The sequence below is a fragment of the Phascolarctos cinereus genome, unplaced genomic scaffold, assembly GCF_003287225.1.
Source record: "Phascolarctos cinereus isolate Bilbo 61053 unplaced genomic scaffold, phaCin_HiC Scaffold_4;HRSCAF=312, whole genome shotgun sequence".
NCBI lineage: Eukaryota > Metazoa > Chordata > Mammalia > Diprotodontia > Phascolarctidae > Phascolarctos > Phascolarctos cinereus.
The window spans coordinates 492,437,531-492,462,918 of record NW_027555847.1 but is presented as its reverse complement, the minus strand read 5'-3'; the positions used below and the strand labels follow the sequence as shown (position 1 = coordinate 492,462,918).

The 25,388-nt window shown below is 38.1% G+C and overlaps 1 protein-coding gene across 1 annotated transcript in view; it reads left to right on the top strand.

Annotated features, from left to right (window-relative positions):
- Nucleotides 1-18,656: 18,656 nt before the first annotated feature.
- Nucleotides 18,657-25,388, top strand: part of DSG1 (desmoglein 1) — a 40,955-nt gene continuing 34,223 nt past the window's right edge. Inside the window, exon 1 of the mRNA XM_020992588.2 lies at nt 18,657-18,825. Within this exon, the coding sequence (XP_020848247.1) occupies nt 18,778-18,825 (48 nt within the window). The 5' untranslated portion in view covers nt 18,657-18,777. The remainder of the gene's footprint in view (nt 18,826-25,388) is intronic.

The following is a 25,388-nucleotide window of genomic DNA, read 5'->3' as shown; positions in this document are numbered from 1 at the left end:
CCTCATCTGTAAAACGAGCTGGAGAAGGAAATGGCAAACCACTCCAGCATCTTTGCCAAGAAAACCCCAAATAGGGTCATGGAGAGTCGCACACAACTGAAGCTTCCTGAATCCAGGACTCCCAAGTTCAGCAACTCCCTTACTTCACCTATCTGCCTGAATAGTTGCTGTTGCTTGACCTTCGTTCTTGAAGACGACCACGACATCAGGGAGGTGATGCCATGACATGCAAATGAATTGGATTTAAGTGAGGGAGAGCTGTGCAAAGTCACCAGCCTCACTTTCTCCTCTGCAGCCAGTTTGACTGAGGTAGCACTCATTCAGTGATTAAGGCTAGATAAGAAATGAGGCAGAGAATGGCCTCTTAACCTAGTAAAAAAAAATCTATGTATCTATCTATATCTATATATCTATATATAATCTATCTATATCCATATCTGTCTGTATCTATATATATCTATATAGAATCTATCTATATCTATATATCTATATATAATCTATCTATATCTGTCTATATCTTTATCTATATATCTATATCTGTCTATATCTATATATAATCTATCTATATTTTTATCTATATATCCATATCTGTATATAATCTATCTATATCTATATCTATACATAAAATCCATCTATATCTATTTATCTATAATCTATCTATATCTATATCTATCTATCTATTTTATATATATATATCTATATCTATATTATAGATATAGATATAGATATAGATATCTATATATATATATATATATATATATATATCTCAGTCTTGGAGGAGAAGAACCTCAGAGTTTCTGGCCAAAGTAATTGCTACCTACATTAACTCTGAGACAATCAGGGCCCAAACAATGACCAAATGGGGCTTGGCCTAGGACCTATTATAATAAGCAATTCTAAAAGAAGGCTGTAGATTGGTTAATCTAAGTTCTTTCTACCTACAGGTAGAAAAAAGGTCAAAATCAAGAACTTACATGCAAATTCTAATCCTCTAAACAAAATATTTGAAAAATTAACTCCTTGCCTCTTGTTCTTTGGGGGAAAAAGACAAACCTTACCTCCTACAGAAAGAAGCTACATTTTTGTGGGACGCTTTCATCATTACTATTACCACCTGCCCTCCACTGCACCTGGCACCATTGACAAAGAGCAGCTGTATTAGATATACTGATTGCTCTCAATAACTTAACAAGTTAGCTGGGGAGACAGAATTAACCCTCAAAATGATCAGAGAACAATTTGGGGGTACTTTCTATGAAACGTTAATTACATTCTAGAAAAACATGTGATCTTAATTGGAATAAAAACTACACTAGATCTTGTAGGTGAAAATGTCCTCACTTCAAAAGTTAATCCTGGCTTAAATTGAGGGTTGTCAAAAAAAAAATGTTTCACTCCAATTCAACAAATACTAAGTACTTATTATATGCCAGGCATTATGGAAGATGGAAAAATAAATAAGATAAAATTGCTCCAGAGGATTACAATATAGTAGGGCAAATGAGATGCATATAAATAATTATAATATGTAGAAAACACACTAAGTGCATAATGAAGAAGTGCCATTAGCAATCAGAGGAGGAAGAAATTACATTCACCTGGAAGGGGGGGGAGAGGAATGCCACGGCCTTCATGGAGGAGGTAGCATTTGAACTAGACCTCAAAAGAAAGATACAATTTCAATGAGCAATAAATGTTAAGGAGTGGATGGGGTGGGGTGGGGAGTAGGAGGAAACACAGTACATTCTAGGCAAAGGACAATAATCAGTCAGTCAGTCCACAAGCATTTATAATTACTATATACAGTGCAAACCAAGTGGCACAGTGGATAGAGTGTCAGGCCTGGAGTCAGGAAGATTCATCTCCTTGAGTTCAAATCCAGCTTCAGACACTTACTAGCTGTGTGACCCTAGGCAAGTCACTTAACCGTTTGCTTCAGTTTCCTCATCTGTAAAATGAGCTGGAGAAGGAAATGGCAAACCACTCCAGTATCTTTGTCAGGAAAATCCCAAATGGGGTCAAGAAGAGTCAGATATAACTGAATGACAACTACATATAGGGGACTACAGTAAGAGTTAGGGATACAAAGAAAGGGGAAAAAATGAGTCCCTGTTCTCAAGGAACTCACATTCCAATGGAGGTAGTGAGGAAAAGGTGGGATGATTTTAAGGAACAGTTAGTAAGTAGTCCAGTTTGCCAGAAGAAAATTAGTGTGACACGAGCTTGGGAAGGTAAGTTGGAATCTGATTGCAGAAGGCCTTGAATGTCAGACCAAGAAGTTTCAACTTCATTTGGCAAGGTATTCATAAAATTCATGGAATTTTATAAGGACTTTTATCTCTTTATCAAGATTTCCTCACCCTGGCAGTATTTCAGCGTTATGTCTCCACAGAATATTCAGGGAAGTGGCAAGTGTTACTGTGGAGATGTGATGATAGACCTCTCCTACACAGAAGGAAACAGGTTAAGCAGGTTGCTGCTGAGAACACACATTTATTATATCTAGTATTCTTGCAATAGAATGGTAATATTGCTATGAAGCAACCATACCCAGTGACACACTAATGAGGATACCCGAATGGAGATATAGGATCTGAGCCAAATCTCTCACAAGAAAGCATCAAAAAAGCTGCATGTCCCTCCCATTTAAGAGCTACAGACTGTTATAACACACAAGTTTATCCCATTTAATCCTCACAACAACCCTGGGAGGTAGCTGCTATTATCCCACTTTACAAATAAGGAAACTGAGTCTGAGAGTGATTAAATGACTCACCCAGGGCCATAAAACCAGTAAATGTCTGAGGCAGGATTTGAACTTAGGTTGTCCTGACTCCAAATAAGAATAGGATAAATCTAAGACAGCTGCATGTGGTTAACCATCATGGGAAAACAGCATTCGCCAAGCTGAATGCCTGACAAAGTGTAAGGAGGAAGATGTGTGGAATTGGAGAAGAGTAGAAACCTCAGCACTATCCAGAGGACAGCTTTGAGATAGTATTCTCTGCTAGATCTACACACTCAAGTAACAAGAGCTAAGACTGTGATCCACCTGGGGGGAAAAAAAGATTGTTAACAGATGAGCCAACAGGTCAAATTGTTCAACAAATATTGGGAGCTGACAGCTACCTAGCAGTTAAGGAGATAATTTTGATTCAGGCTGTACAAATAAGGCAGAGGTGATCACAAGGCATGTGCTTCATGAATCTCACTCTCAAGCTATGCAGAGCAGAAGTTATTTGTCAGTAGGAGTGACAAATGGGTGCCTAACTCAGACAAACTATTGAATAAACCTTCAGAAGTAGCCACTTTCCAGAAGGAAGATGTCGAAAGGAGGTGGATGAGCAAGTTGAAGGCTGGCACATCTTTATGGGTAGCCACAAGGGTATGCAAAGATGCCCAAGGCCTTCCTTCTGCCTCTTAATATGAAGGGGATGGTGTGATGTGGAAATGCAAGCTCTGAAGGCTCAGCAACCCAGAGAAGCCCCGAGTAGAAGGGAGGGGGGAGGCAGGCCAGACTGTTACAGAGCAAAGACTGACAGGGATTTCCCTAAAGCAAAAGAGGAGAAATAAATAAGCATTTGTGAAGCACTGACTGTGTCAGACGCTGTGCTAAGTGCATTACAAATATTATCTCCTTTGATCCTCACAATAACCCTGAGAGGTAGAGGCTAAAGCACAAGTCTGGCCATGCCACCTTTCGTTGCTGTTCAGTGGTATCCAACTCTTCCTGACCCCATTTGGGGTTTTCTTGGCAAAGATACTGGAGTGGTTTGTCATTTCCTTCTCCAGCTCATTTTACAGATGAGGAACTGAGGCAAATGTGGTTAAGTGACTTGCCCAGGGTCACACAGGTGGTAAGTGTCTGAGGCCAAATTTGAACTCAGGAAGACGTCTTCCTGATTCCAGGCCCAGAGACTGTTCACTGTGCCACCTAGCTGCACCATGCCACCTACCCCTCAATAAACTCCAGTGGCTCATTGTTGCTTCTAGAATCAAACATAAATTGTTATATTTAGTATGTAGAGGCCTTTATAACTTGGCCTCCAACCTACTTTTCCAGGTTTGTTAAGTATTACTCTCCTTCATGCAAACTAATGTCCAGTAAAATTGCATTATCACACAGAACACACCATCTCTCTGCTTTTGCACTGGCTCCACACCTGGAAATTCCTCCTTCCTCACTTCCACCTCTTAGAATTCCCAGTGTTCTTTAAGGTTCAACTCAAGCACCATCTTCTATGTGAAGCCTTTCCTGATTCCACTGCCCTTCCAATGGCCACCATCTCCCTACCTCTACCCACCTGATTTGTATCTGTTTTGTCTATACCTATACCTAGGCACATGCGTCTTCCCTTGAGGGAAGGAATTGTTTCATTTTTATCTTCCTATCAGCAGTACCCAGCACAGTGTTTCACACATAGTAGGCACTTTGTAAATACTTGTTGATTCATTGATTGATTGAGACAGTCATAATATAGTTTCACTGATCCTTCCCTTTGTCAGTAAAGTCATGAGTGTAACTATACTCCCATCCCCGGCAACATTTACTCTTAGGGCATTGTTTCCTCATTCCAGCACAGTGACCAGGGCTAATTTGCTCCTCACAGTACCAGAAAGGGCACTTTGTCCAATACATTTAGCACTTTCTTAACTAGAATTTCTCACGTGGCAATAGTCTTCTCCACTCTTTTTTTTATTGTGCAGAAATTTTTTTCCCCCAATTTTAAGAAAGTATGCAGGCAAAATTTTAATGTACTGCCAAATTTACAGCCTGAAACTGATTTTTTTTAAAAAAGTAACTGCTACCATTCACTTGTAATTTAAATTTTTAATGAAATTTTTTATCTCATTGATTGTCAGACTGTTGGGTCAGTCATGTCACTACAGTGAAGCATAACTGATCAAAAAGGCTGAGTACCTCTGACAAGGGGAAGGCTTCCAATGCACTGTGTATAGCCTCGCTGCAGCATTTAGGAAAGGATATTGAAAAAACAGCAGAGAATAAGGAGGCATTAGATCAAGTTGCACTCTATACAAGCGGAGGGAGTATATAAATTAATGAGATCCCAGACCCACCAAAACATTGGAATATTTATAAGCCGAACAATTTTCCAAATCAGAAATGGGATCAAAAGTACTTGTTCCTTATTAACATAAAGAACACGAGAATATATCCCAGGGTTTGAAAAATCTTCATCAGTAGCTACAAGATGGTCAGAAACCACACATAGCAGCTATCATGGGATCATGGATAGAGATCTAGAATGAGCTTAGAAAACAACTGGCCAACCCCCCCCCATTTTACAAATAAGGAAAGTGAGGCTCAGAGAGGTGAATTGATTTGCCCATGGTCAGACAAGTAGCAAGTGGTTAGAGCTAGGACTTGAATTAAAGGTCTTCTGATTTAAAATCCAGCCTTCTTAAATTTTTATTTATTTTTGTGAGATTTTATCTAGAGGCCTTCTGAATAGTTCAAAATGTAATACTGGTCAAAAGTATCTTCCAAAGACACTTGCACAAGTTGTAGCATGGAAAACTTGGGCAAAACACAGGGCCAAACGCCAATACTTATGTAAGCTATTTGTTCCCAATACAAACATTTGATCCCATCAATTGGTCTATCCTATAGGCTAAATAATTCGTGTTTATTACACACATTCAACCATTCATATCCTAAAATTGTTCCTTGATGCAACTTTTTAGGTTAGAGTTGGTGGCACAATGTTCAAGTCAAGTTAATAAACATTCACTAATGTTTATTAATCATATAATCACATGATGCCTCTTGGTCAGTAGCCAGTCAGTCAACTAACATTTATTAAGTACCTACTATGTGCCAGGCACTATGCTAAGTAATGGGGATAAAAAGGCAAAACTAACAAATAAAACACACAGTCTTTGCTATTAGGGAGCTCAAAGTCAAATAGTGGAGAAAACATGCAAATGTCTCATTCAAAATATATACAAAAAAGATACACATGTATAGATATGTATACGATAAATTAGAGGTAATCTCAGAGGAAAGGCACTAGGATTACAGGACATTGGGAAAGACTTCTTGTGGAAGGGGGGACCAGTTGAGACCTGAAGGAAATCAAGTCAAGAATCCAGGAGACAAAGATGAAAAAACATAGAGTAAAGAAAAAACATTGAACAAAAATCCATAATCAATCTCTTGGACCATATACAGGATTTTCTGGAACAGATGGTAAAAAACGTTGCTATTCTTTGGGCTGACTCTCAGTCCATGACTCAACTGTGAGTCATAATTTCTTGCATGTCTTTTTGGGTGAACTCTCTTCAAGCACAGTCATCAGCATATAATAGATCATTATATATTAAATAATCCTGATGATGTTTGCAATCCGTTGAGCCAACTTTCTCAAGAGTCCAGAAGCCTATTTTTTAAAACCTGTTTGATTATATGCCTGACTGAAAGGGCCTATTGCAGCCACACAGCAGCCGGAGTTAGCAGTTTGGAAAGGAACCCTAAGGAACCTAAGTTCCATGGAAAGCATGCATGACAACAGAATACTGAAAAAAGCCCAATGCATAAGTTCACTAATGTCCTCCCCAGAGTCTCCTGGCACTGCCATTATACTGACTAAACCACTGCTTGAAGCTACTCCAGCCAGCTACCCCGCCTCACCTCTACATACAAGGCTTAATTGTATTGTGACAGGGGTGGACCGCCACTGAAATGCTAAAGACAATCATCACAGAAGAATTTTTGGAAGTGTAGCTTATGCTTAGGTTAGGAAGCAGAAGCATCAGAAGGACCCATCTACCACTCATCACTGAGCAATGGTGCACCATTTAGAGAACAGGTGTTATAAGGCCCAAGTGATGAGCACATTAGGCAGGACCTCTAAGTGAAGGCAGACAACAGTACAGCTAAGTTGGAGTGTACTGTGTAGAAGGGAATACTATGAAATAAAACTGGAAAGACAATGTGGCATCAAGTCATGGAGGCCCCCAAATGCCAGACAAAGGAGTGGACAGTTGGGAACTCCTCCAGATTTCTGAGCAAAGTAACATAACCGGATCTATGCATAACAAAGATTCCAGCAGCATTGAAATCACAGGAATCACAGATCATAGGTCTAGAGTTGGAAGGGACCTAAGCGGCCAGCTGGTCCAACCTTCTCTCTTACAGATAAAAGAACTGAGGCCCAGAAAGGTGCAGTGATGTATCCACGGTCACACATGAGAATAAGATCAGAGATAGGATGGTTGTTGTTTGTTCTTCATTCTGGAAATGGATCAATGACATCACAAGGGTGATGTCCTGTCATGCAGAGCTTCACAGTCATCAGCTTCGTGCTTTCTTCCAAAGACATTGAAGTCCAGTGATAAGACAAAAGTCAAGACAACTCATGGTACCCAGGATGCAGTGGATGACCTTGGCCCTTCTAAGTTAAGATCTTTCCCAGGTCTCGTTTTGTCTGAGACAAGGCCCATTCAATTACTAGGGCTAGTTAAGAATGGAGACAAAAATGGCCTAATTATCATCACAAAAATGTTAGTCCAGGAGGGGAACACCTTCAAAGTTTCTGGGCAGAACACAAAATAATTGCCATTTGCACTCATTTTAAACCATTATACCTAAACAATGAGTCACAGAGGCTTGGGCTGGGGGCTATCCTTGGCCATTCAGTGAAAGTCAGAGTGATTTGATTTAAAGGTTTAGTCAAGTAGCTTCAACTGAAACACAATGGGCTAGTCCATAGAATCAATGGATCTTTAAAACCATTATTTGTTAAAGCCTGTTATTTCAGAGCTATATTTCAAGAAATCACAAATGAAAACTGCATAGTCTTTGAACTCCAGAGCCTGTGTTTTTTTCCCCACAGTAACATACTTCTTCTCAGTATGGAGAATAGACTAGGAAGGGAAAGAAGAAAGAAAGACAACCCCAAAGAAGCCCAGACAAGAAGTACCTATAAAAGATTCATATTAGAAAGAGAAAAGCAGGAATACACGGGAAGAAACATACGGAGACTTCAATACCCACTGGCACATTCATAAAATCGTAAGTGTTAGAGAACGCTAGTCCTCAGAAGCCATCTAGTCCATGCCTCTTGATTTTACAGATGATCAGTGGGACATGTTAGTGAGTAGTAAGCAAAATGCAAAGGAATAAGATATCAGACATGAAAATACGATAAGAAGAAAATAGAAGGAAAGACCTGGAATTAAGTATGAGGCTTGTTATAAGTAGGACCTCAGGCAGCCTAGGACCAGGATAAAAGTTTAAGATGTCTCTCCTGCCACTCTAGTACTAAATGAGAAAAACAGCAAGTTGGAGAGTAGAGGGGGCAGAAAGGAATACGTGCTAAAAATAATCTTTGCTGACTTCACCATTTTGCTTTGTACATCATGGATGTATAGCAATTTGAAAAATTGAACATATATTTATTGAGAGTTTACTATGTGGTAATATTGTGTGCTTTAGGGACACAAAGAAGTCAATGACATGCTCCCTGACCTAGAGGGGACTATAAATAGTATATAAATCAGTGAGATAAAAGCAGGAGACAAAACTAGCACATGAAAAATGATAAGGGATCAATTAAGCACTGGATGTGGGAATGACTACCTGTGCAATAAGAATTCAGAAAAAGTAAAGATTATGTGTGAGCTATAATAGTTGGAAAAGTTTTCATGGAAAAAGTAGGGTTTGAGGTTGAGCCTTGAAAGATAAGTAAAACTTAGATAAATAAGGAAAAATGGGGAGAGCATTCCAGGCAGAAGGAACAAAACAAGTTCTCTTCTAGTACATATATGAACACTTCCTCCACACATGCAGAGCATATCCCCTCCAATACAGTGATAGTTTTCTTAAGTTGTAGTGGAGAAAAAAATCAGCAGCTGGTGTCCAATCTTTCAATAAACTCCTCAGACCTCAGGCACACAGACCTTTACTAGGACTGTATTTAAAGTCTTTCTAGTTCACAAAGATATGGGCTAGATGATAGATTCAGAACTCTTTGAACAACTGGATTTTAAATGTAGTATTTCAAATATGATGAATACAAAGAAGCATGGAAAGATTTACATGAACTGATGCAGAGGGAAGTGAGCAAAGCCAAGAAAACAATATGCACAATAGTTAACAATACTGTGAATAGAAAGAAGGGCCACAAAACAATTAAATTTGAATGTTGCAAAATTACAAACAAGCATGGCTCAAAATAAGAGTTATGGGAAGACATCTCCACCTCATCTCTTTGTAGAGGCAGGGGTACATTGTACATGTTTTCAGACTTTTGTTATATATTAATCTGTTTTGCTGGTTTTCTTTCCTCTTCCTTTTCTTTTTCCCTTGTAAAATATTTTTACTTGTATGTCTCTCTTGCAAGAGAGAAAATAAGAATAATAATAAAAGTGAACAGGGTGAACAATTAGATGAGATGCAAAAATGAAACACATCCAGGTATCTGGGCCAGTCAGTAGGTATAGTTGGCTTATTGGCTAGTTTGCACTTATAAAGTCACCCATCAACAGAGGAAGGCTTTAGATCAGGAGTTCCAAAAATGGACGGATTAGCTTCCTTGGGAGACTAGGGACATGGATTCTGGAGGCCCAGTATACAAAGATCCAGGTCTGGGATGAAAGGTAGTTATCTAGGCAGGGAAAAGCCATACAATAGCAGTGACTGGCACATGATAAGTTAACTTAGGTAGACATCTGGATATCTTTCCTTCAGTTCTTCCAAATAGTTTCCTCAAGGTCATTGTCTTCTGGCAATTAGGCCTAAAGTTAGGCTCCTCCACATGGCAGTGACCATCTTCTCCAGAAAGCCTGTAGTGATTGCAGCAGGGTCCTCCTCAAGCACTGATTGAAGAATTTTGCAAACCTCAAGGTAGCCACTCCCTAAAAATCTATCTTTCTGTTGTTTGAGAAAAGAAACACAAAACCTAAAAAATAGCAAAAGACCTAGGATCCTACCTCATATTCTCCTAAAGGAACCTCTGTTCTTGTCACCATTTCTGTTATAAGGGTGTAAATAGCCCTTCCCTGACTCCATGGGGAATATGACAGTGCTTACATGCCATATCTTTTAGAAGGTGGAGGAAGAGAGGAGGATCACCTTCATACCATCATGAAGCAGTGAATAGAACTTTGTGGACTTCATAGATGCTACAGAAAGATGGGGATGAGAATAACACAGAGCAAGAATAGTCCAGTAAAGCAAGCATTAACCTACCTCATTGGAAGAAGCTCCCTCATTGGCACAGATCTATTTGAGTATTTGAGAGATGGCTAATGATTTGGGCTCACAGTTGAGTAGGAATAAGAGAATGACAGGCAAAAAAACACAGATCCAAATGGAGACTTAACAATAAAATCTTAAATACTGAGTGAGTCAAAGAACAACAAATCATAGGAAAAATTAAATGACAATGATGAAATAAAATATCAAAATTTCCAGGATTTATCTAAATACATCCAGGATATATTTTTCTCTAGTACTCTGGAGAAAAAAAAATCACTAAAAACATACATTAACAAAATAGAAAAAGTGAGGATTAATGAACCAAATATGCATTTTTGAAAATTAGAAAGCCAATGGACAGGGGGAACTAGAATAAGCAAAAACAAAGATATATGAAAAATTAGAGGAGAAATAAATTGAAAACAAAAATAAAACTATAGAAATGATAAGTAATACTAAAATATGGTTCTTTGAAGAGACTACTTACATTGATTAAACCAATTAACTAAATCAGAGCAACACTGGAAGAAATAAAAGGAATTATCAGAACCTGCTATGCACAGTTAAATGCCACCAAAATTAAGAATACAGATCAATAGAGCAATAACTCAAAAATACAAATACCCAAACTAACAGAAGATGAAATAGAGATCTCAAATAATCCCATGTCAAAAAAAGAAAAAATCCCAGTAAAGAAACTACCAAAGAAAAATACTGGTCCTGATGGATTCATAGAATTTTATCAAACATTTAGAGAATAATCTCAAAAACTGATAAAGGACTAAGAGAGTGAACTGCATGCATTTGGAAAATTTTATGGTGCTTTTAATTCTCTAAGAACTCTCTAAACTGCTTTCTGCTACACTTTTTTTGTATTTCCCCAATTACAAGTTTTGAAAGATTAAATTCCAAATTCCAAATTAAAGTCCAAATTCTATCCCTTCTCTCCCCTCTTCATGAGATGGTAAGCAATCTAATATAGATTATTACATGTGCAATCCGTATTAGTCATTTTGTACAAGAAGACAGGAAGGAAGGAAGGAAGGAAGGAAGGAAGGAAGGAAGGAAGGAAGGAAGGAAGGAAGGAAGGAAGGAAGGAAGGAAGGAAGGAAGGAAAAATAGTATGCTTCAGTCTGCATTCAGACATCAGTTCTTTCTCTGGAAGAGATAGCGTTTTTTATCATGAGTCCTTTGGGATTAGCTTGAATCATTGTATTGCTGAGAACAGCTAAGTCATTCACAATTCTTCCTTGTACAATATTGCTGTTATTGTGTACAACATTCTCCTGGTTCTGCTTATTTCACTTTGTATCAGTTCATGTAAATCTCCCCAGGTTTTCCTGAAAGCATCTTATTTGTCATTTCTTATAGCACAATAGTATTCCATTACGTTCATACACTACAACTTGTTCAGCCATGTCCCCATTGATAGGCATCCCCTCAATTTCCAATTCTTAGCCTCCACAAAAAGAGCTGCTATAAATATTTTTTGTACAAGTAGATCCTTTTCCGTTCTTTTGATTTCTTTAAGATATAGAACTAGCAGTGGTGTTTCTGGATCAAAGGATATGAACAGTTTTATAGCCCTTTGGGCATAGTTCCAAACTGCTCTCCAAGATCAGTTCAAAACTCCAGCAACAATGCATTAGTGTCCCAGTTTTCCCATATTCCCTCCAATATTTATCATTTTCTGTTTTTGTCATATTGGTCAATTTGTACATCTTTTTATTTATGTATTTTAATGTAAGTGTCTTCCTAGAATTTTTATAAGGTTGTGGAACTTGTAGGACCACAATCTCTGAAGCTTCGGGTGTTCTAAATAGCAGTAGAAAGACATAAGGTAGGTCCAGCAAACTACAACATATTTTCCACGCTCTAGGATGGTCAAAAAGTATATCAAGGAAATATCTAATTGGTTAAAAAGATGGCTTGGGCATATACCAACCAAAGGACAACAGCCTTTGTTTTGCACTGATACCCGCTATCCAAGAAATGAGGCTTGTTATGATGCTAAGGGTCAGATCTAGAGAACTCATGGTTATTTATGAATTTGCAAGCATTCTGCAAGGAGAGGTCTAAGGCATTCTTAAGAACTGTCAAGATAAAGCTAGCATGAAGACCGACAGAAAAATCCGAATTATTCCAAGAGCTTACTTTGGGTTAAACACTAGTGTAGGAGAATTTGACAGAGTAGAAAACAAAAAGTTCCCCAAAAGCTTCATCTGGACCACTTAAGATATAACTTACCATCACAAACTTTCCCAGATGTACAATGTGATTAATTGCTATAATGTTTAGAACAAGCAGCTTTTGATTCTGGGATGTGTGAAGTTTCCCCTCCTATCTCAGCTGCACATATATAAACTTCAGCTAGTGGGTTTGAAGCTTACTTAATTTCACTTAGTTTTTTTATGCATATGAAACTTAAAACTGCACTAAGACTTTTGGGACACCGTGTGTGTGGCGGGGGGGGGGATATTTTTAAATATAGATCCCTCCTTAGTGTTTTAGGGGCAAGGTTCACCTATGCTTCAAGTGAGGTGTGAGTATAGGGCCAGGAAGAAGATGGGGGGAGGGAGGAGTCAGAATTCCTGTGTTGCGTCCATTCCTAGCTAAAAAGATGCGATTATACAGAAAGGAACTTAGGTCAGCCAAACAAACTTGTAGTCCCAGGGATGTTGGCCAGACTGGCAAGCCATAGGAAGACAAGGAGATGAATGAGAATGAACATTAGATCCAAACCACTCACTTAAGTATTGAAAAGAATATTCAAAAGGATGACAACCAAGATCACCCAGTGATTAAGTATTAAGCCTGGATTTGTGACAGAATGGCTACAATAATGGACTTGGAGTCAAAAAGACCTGTGTTCAAATCTCATCTCTGATACTTATCAGGATGACCATTGACAGGTCATTTCACCTCGAAGCCTCATTTTCCTCAACCGAAAAATATGATAAAATGAAAAGATAATATCCTAGGGACTGTTTTGATTGCTTAGATTTATATCCCTAGCACTTAGCACAGTTTCTAGCACATAGTAAGTACTTAATACGTGTTTTATTCACCTAAAAACAAACAAACAAACAAAAACCAAATAACGTAAAAAAAAAAAAACTTAGGAGAAGGCCTAAGAGCCCAGCAGTGGGCCCATGCACAAAGCCTTCTACTACCACTTGGTGGTAGATGCCAAAATTAGTGTTCCACTGTCAGGCTTTTGAGGACCCAGGATCCTTTCCATGCCACAGTTAAGCACCACAGTTAAGGACTTCAGTAAAGGAAATACCATGACATTCAAAGATCTAACATAATCTGGCTCCCCCCTACCTTTCTTGCCTTATCTCTTGCTACTCCCCATGATAACTTACTAGCTAGACTGGACTTCTTTCACAAACTCACTTCTTGTCCCACTTTCTGTTGTCTTCTCATGCCTTGGATCATACTACCCAGCATGCCTTGAATGGGACTCTTCTCAGCCTTGCTCCATCTGTTTCAAGGATCAGCTTAGGTGATACCTCCAGATTTCCCTTATCATCCCCTCTCTTCTCCAAATGAAGGTGAGCTCTCCCTCTTCAAATTTCTTATTACACTTTGTTTGAATTGCTCTGAACCTCTGTTTTCTCATCTGTAAAATAGGAAAAATATATTTATATCATGTATCAGTGAAAAATACTGTATAAACCATAAGGTAGTATATCAGTATGAGTTACTATTATAATCATTATTTTTACCTCATTATTCTCATCTTTTTAATGGGGTTTAGATGAAACAATATTGGACAAGTTGCCACTCTCCTATTTTCCACTTATATTCAATGTTTTAGGGATTACCCAAGCGAATAAAATAACTGCTAGACATTCACCCTCCATAGGCTACCTGAAAGAATCCTCAATGCAATTTGAACAGCAGACAGAACCATGAGGTTGGTACAATTCTCATCCTATTTCTCATCACTTTTTTTCTTTGACCTACTACTCCCTACACTTTGAAAGCTTTTTGTTCCAGGAAGCTTCAAGATTACAAACAATTAGGATAGCAACAATTAAGAAAATCATGATTTTTAAGTATTTACAAATCAATGTCATGTCTGGGCAACTATGGTGGAGTTTGGTCCATGAAAATTGTCCATTCCCAGTACAATTCTCCAGGATTTTTAAAGCATCCTTATAGTTGTGGCATAGGGATTTGTTGTCTATCAGTTCATGAAAGATAGTAAGCTTCTGTGTGTGATGTGTAATGGAAGCCACAAAGTCATGACTTGTTAGGTATTTGACACAACCTAAATTTTTTCAGGTTGTAGTGATATATTATAGTGTTAATCAGTTCTTTATAATTATTATTATTTTATTACTCAAGAACTGTTCCATAATATGCAAATGGCTAGGCCTGCCATGACATATTAACAAGATGAAATAGTATATAATTATTAAATGACAATTATATGGATTATGTCAATGTTAAACACATTCATGTATACATACTACATGTATGAATTATATATATGTGTGTGTATATATATATATACATATATACATATATATGTATGTGTGTGTGTGTGTGTGTGTGTGTGTGTGTGTGTATATATATATATATCTCATAGTCTATAATACTCAGCAGGGCTTCTTAAACTTTTTCCACTCGCAACCCCCTCAGCACTTCTTAAACTCTGGGTTGTGACCCAGAGTTTAAGAAGCTCTGGGCTCTATAGAATAGATTGAGAGAATAGACTTTTAAAATCATAATGATATGACATAGACACAGGTAGTTGACCTCATTTTAAAGGTAGGGCAATTGAAGCCCAAATAAGTTAAGTGACTTATCCAAGGTTACATGGATAATAAATCCAAGTCTTTTGGCTGAGGGAGAAGGGTTTTTTCCTGTATACACATAACCTTACATGTGAGTACCCACACAATGTATTTAACTAAATAGTAACTATCTGAAGCACCTAGGGTAGAGTAGCACCATAACTTGGTGGGACAAATATGTATAGCCTTCCTGGACCTTCATTCAAATCTAACTGTATTAATAACCATCTCCTGTGTGTAATTAGTAGGGTCAATCTCAATGGTGAACAGTAATAATACTTATAATAAATGTAAGTTAAGGTTAATAGTTCATTTTAAGTTGGCATTTACAATATTCCAAGCTTCTGAGAGGATTGAAAAACATAGAAAATCGATGTAATTATGAGACTATTGTTTCCTGAAAAATACAAAGGTAATCAAGATATTACAGGAGAATCCTGATTAATGTGGTATTCCCCATCAGTTTTCCAGGGAAACTCTAGACACAAAGAATCACTTTTAAGTTGGTGTCATTTTTGAGAAATCAGAATGGCTCTGGGCAGGGGTATGCTGGTAAATGTTTTAACAATCAGCTCTCCAAAAACACATGACAGGCTTTTAAGGTTAATCTGCATTATTAACATTTTCTGTATCACTTTCTTAAGTGTAGAGATCAATAAAATGATAAATCAAACCTTGATTTGTAGTATTTGCAGATTTTCATGATGTAAATACTCACACTGAAAATTTAACAATTGGCTCTGCCTATATAAGCTGACTCCAGGACATTCCTGGCTCTAGAGGGAGAGATAGGAGGTGGGGCACAAAATAGTCACCTGGTCCCACTAAACAATGGCCAAATTCATGTTGAGATTCCATGAAGCAAAGCAAAGGAAACAGAGGCTTGGGCACAACTGTGTTGTGGGGATTAACAAAGGATGGGCAGGACCAAGGGCTGAGGTTAGGCATATTAAAGGCCTGCTATTGCCAGACATGCACATGGCACAAAAAATGACAGTGGAAGAATCTATAAGTAGGGGAAGGGTTCACATTCAGAGGATTTTAGATTAGCTAGGCTCAGTGGGCAAATAGATATCTATGAAGGGGAAACTGGTTATCAGAAGAAATGAATAAAAAAGCATTTACTATTTGCCAAGCCCTATACTAATAGCTGAAGATAGAAAAAGAAAGGCAGTCTCTGCTCTCACACTCTAATTGGAGGAGAAAGTATATAAAAGGAAGTTCAGTTATATCAATGGAAAAGCCAAGAAATCCTAAGGATGCTGCAATGGGAAAGATGGCAAAATACAAAGGTCCTTAGGATATATTAGTCAGATGACTGAGTCAAGGCCATAGAGGCAGGGCAGACAGAGGACAAGGCCTACTGGTCCTCCATCTCAATGGAAATAATAGGGGTGGTGATCCTCATCTCCTCTAGTAGTGAGCAGTCAAGCAGACCAGATTAATTGCGGGTGTCTGGGGACCGGGCCCAGGGGAATGGAAAAAGGGGAGGGGCAGTAAAGGCATGGAAGGGAGTAACTTAGTTTATTGATAAGGGGTAAGTGAGAGAAAGGAACTTTAAAGGAAAGGAGAATATACTCACAACCAGCAGAGGCAAGTTCTTAAGAACTGAGGACAGTAGAAGCCTATGGCAAGCCAGATTTCAATAATAAGGCAGATGCTGATTTGTACAGGTCAGATTGCGATAGGAAATGACACAAATATGGAAAGGTTATAGGAGAAGTGGTGAGAGATAGCCTCACTCTCCCACTCTTCCCCTACTCTATCATCGCTGTTTCCCAGGTGACTTGTCAAGGAAGCAGCTACTGGTGCTCTAGAACTGTGGAATTCTCCCACACTCCCTCGTCTGAGTAGTGTCTAAGTGGCTGCCATTTGAGGGATGAGCTGAGAGCCTATTGTTGGGACAAGGTCCTCAGCTGGGATGGAACCAGGGGATGTGTTTGAGACAACACCAGATAAGAGACTAGAACCATCTATGGGAAAAGAGGGCCGAGATTATGTTTATGCTCCAACTCGAGGTCGAGTGCTAAATCATTCACACTCTACCTGTAAGATGGATTGGCCATTTCCTTTTGCACCCTTCAGCCATTTTTAGGTTATCCAATTCTACTACTAGCTACTACTGTGAACATAGCATGGAGTGTCACTATCTGAACTCACTAATGACAAATCTGGCCTGAACACGACAATTCATTATTTTTATTTGCATCAGCAAAACCTTAGCAGGGCAACCAACTACTCATTCCCAACTGACGGTTTGCTAAGACCTGTCAAAACAGGGGCAGCCTCCTCCTCCCCAGTTTGCAGAGATCCACAATGAGTAGTAACTAGAGCTCCATTTATGCCCCTGTAAGGTTGAATGGCTATTCTTTTCTCATGCACACATGGAGGAAAGGTGTCTTCCATACAACAGAGACCCAACATATTACCTTGTGCCATCTCTTGTTCACTTCCTAACTGTAGACAATTTACATATTTCTATCCAGCACTAACAGGGTGCCAAGCACCCCTTCTAATTGCTTACTTCAAACCATTTCCTGGGGAAGAAAAGACATTCTGAGAATGATTTTAAACTTGCAATCAAATACTGCCCCACAAGAGCTATCACTTCTTTTCACAAACCCAGGCACCTCATTCCATTTCCTGTCTTTACATGTGGACGGCCAGGTCTCCAGCACACTTCCTTTGTTCTAATTGGCTGACTCCGTAGAGTCTTGGCTCAGGCTGTGCTGTGTTTATCAAGTATTTTTAACCTGGCTGACCTAAACCACAATTTTCTCTTATGTTTCGATTGGGTTTATCTGGCTCTGAATGTGTCCTTAAACTTTTTTTTATTATCTATTTTTTTAAAAAATTCTAGGAAAATCAAGTTCTAATTCTGGCTTTCTTTGCAAGTGTGTGGAGCAGGGACACAAATAAAGAAAGAAAACTGAGGATTGATTTGGAGGAGAGGAAGAAGAGCTGTCTACAGAGAGAACTGGGAGCAGGGCACTTAGGGACACACCCATTGCCACCAATAGGAGTCACAGCAGAAACCAGAGAAAACTTTGGGAGTTAAATCATCAAAATCATTTTCTTTCTCCAAATAAATGACAATATGATATCTCAACTTAAAAAAAACCTTTAAGTTATTTAACAATCAATTTAGCAAATACATGACTCCTCCAGCTTATACTTTCTCCAAGTTTGCTGGCGTCAAATTTGATAATTTCTCCCTGTGATCTGAAGTTCTGATTATGCACAGTCACCAGAATATGCACCTTCCCATAACCTATGTATAGACTACATTTTCTTTTTCATGGGATAAGGAGATAAAGGCCATCTTATTACCCAGCACAATGGTAAAGAACTTGTCCATTTTTATCTTTTTCTAGGTTTTGAATAATTTTAAATTATTTCACTTGAGAACCTCCAGAGAAGAAGGGAAACTTTTGTGTCCCACAGAGAACTGCTTCCAAACTAGAAGGGTGTGCCCCACAGCTTTTACCTGGGAGCAATAATGATCTTGTTAGGCATTTCAGTGAGACCAGCCCAGGATTTTGGGGTGGGGATACTGACTGGTTATACGTACCTTCAGTCCTTCCTTCACAGGAAGGCAGAAACATCTCAAAGCCTGCATGTAAGAACATCTACTAAGATCTTTTTTTTTTTTTAATTAGGCACCAGAAGAGGGGGGGTGGGAAGGAAAAGAAACAGAAGTGAAAAACGTAACTCCCTGAGACTTGGATGTAAGAGCAATCAGAAGCAATGGACTGGTTCCTGTACAGAACCGCTGCTGTTTTGTTCATTTTAGGGGTAAGTAGATCCATTTTTTAAATCAATAAAATTTGTCCTTATAGCTAGTGAGACCAATTTTGGAAGAGGCGATTTAATGCCATAGCCTGAACCAACAGCTTATATTAATGACTGGGATGATTTTTATAAGCCACATTTGCAAATCAAAGTTTTTTTTCTTTAAGACTGTGCCGATGCCTAACTCAGGGGCCAGTCTTTCATTTTATACCTCAAGATAATAAGATACCAAAGACATGTTGGATTTTGAAAATTCTTGGCACTGCCTAACATACTGAATGGTTACAATTTTGAATACTGGTATAGGTGAACCTTTTCAATTATTAAAGCGCTCTCTCTCTCTCTCTCTCTCTCTCTCTCTCTCTCTCTCTCTCTCTCTCTCTCTCTCTCTCTCTCTGACTCTTCTCTCCCCCTCCCCACCACAACCTGGGGATAATACATTGCCAAATTTTAATCAAGGAAATAAAACAGGACTAATTCATTCTGTAGACATATGTACCTACTCACTTTTGTAAAATGAAGAGGCTGGGTAAGATGAACTCTTAAGACCCCTTCCAGTTATAAATCTCATGATTCTAATTACCCTCCTGGAATGGAGCATGGTCAGAGCATAGGCATGATGGTTGCATAGATTTTCTTGAAAGCTGTGGGGGGGGGGAGGTGATTTTGTTATATTTGATGGTTTCAATAAAAATGACAGTAGAGAAGATTTATAAGTGATGAGGCATGTGAAATAACTGTTATAATTAAAGGGTTATCGTATAATTATTACTATGGCTTTTCTCACTAGTGGAAGGTCAGTTTGGCATAGTGGAAAGGAATTGGACTTGGGGTCAGGAGACCTTGGTTCAAGACTTTGCCCTGCTCAAACACTTTTGTCTCTGTGACTTTCGGAAAGACAACCTGAATTTGCTCAACTGAAAAACAGGAATAATAATAATAACCAGCACTACCTACCTCACAGAGTAGTTATGAGGAAAGCACTTTGGAAATTTTAGAGCTCTCTATAAATGTGACCTATTATTATATCTTGCTTCCAACACCTGTGAGCCCTGGCACAACTCTTTGCACTTTCCTGGGCCTCAGTTTCCCCCTTCATAAAATGAAGAGATTGAATTAGAGCCTCTGAGGTCTCTTCCAGCTGTAGATTTATGATCTTATATTCCCAATGCCTGACGTGAAAACTTGTATTCAACAGTCAGAATATTACCTAGAACAAAAATGTTGAAAAATTTGAGGTATATTAGGATATGGTCTAAATTACAGAATCATAGAATTTGAGAATTAGAAGGGACCTCGACAACCATGTACTCTAAACATTTCAATTTATTTAAAATCAGTTTTTCTTTTTTTTTTCAAAACTTAGGAAAATAGAACAGTCCTTCAAAGTTACAAGAGAACAATTATTTTCATGGGAAGTTTTGTTTTTTAATGTATATCACACCATGCAAATTCCACACAAGAAAAAAAATATATAAGGTTCACCTTTTATAGAGTATTAACAACAACTTCTTGGGAATTTTGTCCATAAAGTATATGGTATTATATACATTTATTTCATGTTTTGAAAAATGCAGCAGAAACACTAATGTCTTTCACAGAAAGGTTAAAGTAATTCCAAAAGGCAGGTGCCAGCTAAATTATCCTTGAACTTGGCAGGAGACGGTGTTTTGGTTCATATTTGTTTCTACTTGCTTAACTTAGGTCTGGAATGTTGGTTCTGTTTAATAACAAGTTAGATCTTTGATTCAATGAATGGTGGTTAGCTAAAATGGAGCTGATGGATTAAACTGAACGGCAACTTGAACGAATTTAACTACAAGTGAACTTCGTGAGCTGGTAGTGTGTCTACTTTAAATGGGCATTATGCTAAGCATTAGTTCCATTTCATTAGTCTTTCACAGAACTTTTAGATCCCTCAACACCACTCAAATTATGACTGCATTGAAGCAGCTGGTGTTGCAGTACATTGACTGCTGGGCCTGGAGTCAGGAAGATCTGAATTCAAATCTGACCTCAGACACTAGCTGTGCGACCCTATGCAACCTCTGTTTGCTTTAGTTTCCTCAAATGTAAAATACAAAAAAAAAAAAAACCAAAACCTTTCAGGGCTGTTGTGAGGATCTAATGACAGGATCAAATTTATAAAAATTAGCACAATACCTGGCACATAGTAGGCACTATATAAATGCTTATTCTTTTCCCCTTAAAGTATGCCATATGAATGGGAATAAATACTGGTATCAGAAATTAGCATAAAATTGTTTCTTTTCAAATGACAAATATTTTCCTCTCGAGTTCCATGTAAATTCAGTTCAATCAGTTATTTCTCATCATGGATACAGTAAATTAAAATTTGTATTCAATCCTTTCTATGATGAATTTCTTGACTCCACTGGTAATTTATTTTTTATGTATGTGATTTTTCTAATTAACTATATTTTCATTCTATATAATAAAATTTTCACTCTATATAATGAAATTTCCCTACTAATTTAGTAATCCTTCAATTTCCCTTCCCTCTCCAAAAAAAAAAAAAGTCATTCTTTCAGAATCACATACTCTCTGCATTGTTCTTCTATGGAAAGGGGCTTTCGGAGTCTTTGGTATGTCTCAATGAATCTGATCAGTTTTTATCTTTCATTTATGTTCAACTCAAACATTAATTAAACAGGTTGTGTCTAGAAAATTATGACAGGTGCCCAGAGATATGCAATGTTTAGATAAGGCTTGGTCCCTACCCTCATAGAATTTATATGGTTATGTTCTACCTGGCAACAATTACTTTTTCTTCATAGTCTTTTTTTGTGTTTTCCCCAAGTATTTTATTTTAGAAAAGTTGTTTAATTTTTCCCCTTGATGTCTTAATCTGGAAGTTAATTATTTTCCTTCTTTGAACAGTTCAAAGACATTGTGATCTCACAGTTTTACTCAGCTCCATTCATATGTATTTACATATACATTTACATACACGTATGTCCATATGCATATATATTTTAACTAAGTAGTAAAGCTGTCAGAAACAGTGAGATGAGCTCTTAGTCATAAATTCAGTGGTTACTTGAAGCAGTGCTACAAAATATTCCAATGAATGAGAACAGACTAAAAAATTGGAAAACAAGGCCTTTAAACATATCTACATGCTTAAATACAGAAGGTGGTCAATATGATAATTTTTCCCATAAGTTTTCTGTTAACTTCATTATGAATTCTGCTCATTACTAAATGGGTTTCAAGGCACTCATGGCCTCCTGCATAACAAAATAAAGTAGTATGAATTTACACCAGGAAATATTATCTACACTGTTGTGAAGATATTCCAGAATTTGCTGAGTGATTTCTTCCCCACTTAAAAACATTTCTTATGCTTAGCAGTATCTCTGTGATGATCCCCTTTCATGAGACATGGATTGGCCACACAAAGGCATGTTTTCTTGCTGGTTCATCTCATTTATAGACCTAGAAGTATCAAATGCTGTTTCCACTCTTTGAGGGAAAAAAAAGGAAGTCTGTTATAGATTAAATTAAATCTGTTATATAGAGCCCAGAGCAGCTGGCTTTAGAGGTAGAGAAAAATTCACAAGAGGCAAGAAAACCTTATCAGAGAAGTTCTAGGCAACAAACATTTATTAAGTGCATACTCAGGGCAGGGAACAAAGCTAGATGTGACAATAGGCTACAATTTTATGGCCAAGGACTAGAGAAAATGAAAGCAAACTCAAAGGAAATGATCAAGTAGTACTCCAATAAACCTAATCTACCCGGCTTTCATTTGGATTCTTTTGTTTCTATGAGAATTTGTATTAGGTAATATGGGGTTCATCTCCGGTTGACTGAGAAGTTTGTGTTCTTGAATGGGGAGTTATTAAAACTTTCTGTGGATGGATGTGGAGGTGGAGAAGGGTGTAGTATGGTTAATGTGGGAGGGGCCCAAAAGAGCCAGTTGAATTTCTGCAGACCTAATGATTTTTTTCAATTACTTGCAAGTTTCCATCTACAGTGAGCTAATCCAAATCAGGGCAGAACCCAACGTCTGACTGCACAATGGCAAATTTTTTCATCCTCATAAAAAAGAAAATATTTTTAACTCTAGGAAAAAAAAAATCTTTGTTTCCTGGATGTCAAGCTTGCTAACCCATAGAAAGCAAAGATTGTTTATCAGTTTAGTTTCAGCTCAAGCTTTAGATGACATCTGACCACCTGGAAAATTGTGCTCTAGTCTGAGCTTTGCTTATCTGTTTAACACCTTTCAAAAAAAATTCTAGATTCAAATTATAAGACGGACCTAATTTTTCAAACAACTTGGTCTATGAGGTTTACTTTTGCTGGAATATTTATTGGTATTGCTATCAGAATGATCAAGAATCAGACACCCTTGGTTCCTATAACCTTGACCTAACTGATGCCTAAAACAAGGAAGAAGAGCACTGATATCAGTGGACCAGACTGTCTGAGAAGCAAAAGGATCACAGTATCATATGCAGGCTCATGGATTTGGAGATGGAAGGTTCCTTGGAGGGAATTTTACTCCATGCTCATGGCCCTATTTCTAATTTAATCCTTCATTCAGCAAACATTCACTAAGTGCTACCTACTATGTATCAGACACTATGATAGGCATGGGGCATCAAAAGATAAAAAGGAAATCATATCTGCCTTCAAAGGGCTCAGAGTCTATTGGGAAGACAACATGTACACATACAAATATAGAAAAGAGAAATACAAGGTAATTTTAGGGGGCAAGTGCTAGCAAGTGCGGTGGGATTTGGGAGATGATGGGGAAAAGGTAGTAAGGAAAAGTCTTACGCAGGAAATGGTACCTGATCTGACTTCTGAAGGATTCTAAGAGGCAGAGGTAAGGAGAGTAGGCCTTCCAGGAATGGAGGATAATCTATTCAATCTATACAAAGGCATGGAGAAGGGAAAAAAGAATGTTGTATATGAGAAATAGCAAGAATGCCAATTTAGCTGTCACATGAAAGGTATGAATGAGAATAATCTATAATAACCCTGGAAAGGTAGGATGGGGCCAGGTTGTGCAAGCCTTTAAAGGCTAAACAAAGTTTATATTTGACTCTAGAGACAGAGGGAGACATTGAAGTTTATGGAGCAACAGTGCGAAAACTTAAAATATCTGCCCAGCTACACATGTACCGCTGTGATAGATACTATGAAAATTGGTGTATGTTCACATATGTTACAAAAAGTGGACGTAGAATGTCAATGAGAACAACTGTCAAAACTGTATTTCAGCACAGCTATTTCCATTTCCAGAAGGTTTATGCAAACTTTTGTACCTTATTCCAAACTAAAGTTTAACATACCTTATTTTTTTAATTTCATCTTTGAATAAGAGATGAGTGCTGACTTTTTCATCAATAATGCCATGTGGAATCTTTTGGTTTGGTATTACTTGCCTTCTCAATTGGTGAGGGAAAGATGGAGAGGGAGAGAATTTGGAACTGAAAAAATATAATTAAATTGAAGAGAAAATGAAGGAAGGAAGGAAGGAAGGAAGGAAGGAAGGAAGGAAGGAAGGAAGGAAGGAAGGAAGGAAGGAAGGAAGGAAGGAAGGAAGGAAGGAAGGAAGGAAGGAAGAAGCATTTATTAAGTGCTTACCATGTGTCAGTTACTGTGCTTGGTGCTTTGCAAATATTATTTCAGTCAAGCCTCAAAACAACCCTGAAGCAGACAGAGGTTTAAGTGACCTGCCCAGCTAGGAAGTATCTAAGGCCAGATTTAAACTCAGGTCTTCCTGACTCCAGATCCAGCACCTTATCCATGGCATCATTTAGAATGGTATGGAAATGTTAAAGGTTATCAGCGATGGGGGGAACTTGTGGTCTCAAGGTCACATGTAGCCCTCTAGGTCCTCAAGTACGGGCCCTTTGACTGAATCCAAAATTCACAGAACAAATCCCCTTAAAAAAAGGATTTGTTCTGTAAAACTTGAACTCAATCAAAAGGCCACACCCAAGGACCTAGAAGGCCACATACGGCCTCAAGGCTGCAGGTTCCCTGCCACTGGACCATACTCTCACAATTCAAAAACTAATTCTTGACTGTAATACTGGCACTGTGAGAGTCTATCTTTCAGGAAGGAAAGCATTATTTTCTTTGGTGTGTTTCCAACCAAGGAATGATGACAATGATATGAAGAAACAGGTTACTAACCCAAGAGAGCTAGTAATACATTAAATAAGCAAAGAATATGTGATATTTGGCATGTGACATTTGATACTTTGGGGAGGAGGTTGTCTTTTGTGGGGGGTGGGGCAGAGAGGTGGTATAGACCTGTAACTTCTTCAATGTAGGAATTTGCTGGCGCAGAAATTCTCTGTCACCGGTGAAGATAGGCAACTCCTTTCTAATTTATAGTCTCAGACAATTGCCTAGGGGCACTGAGAGGGTAAATCACTCACCCATGGTCACACAGCTAGGATGTATCAGAAGCAGGACTCAATTGCAGGTCTTTCTGACTGTGACTTGTCAGCCCTCTATCCATTATACTATACTGCCTCTTAGATAAATAGCTAATTTTTGCTAAATTTAATTTTCTTAGTTGT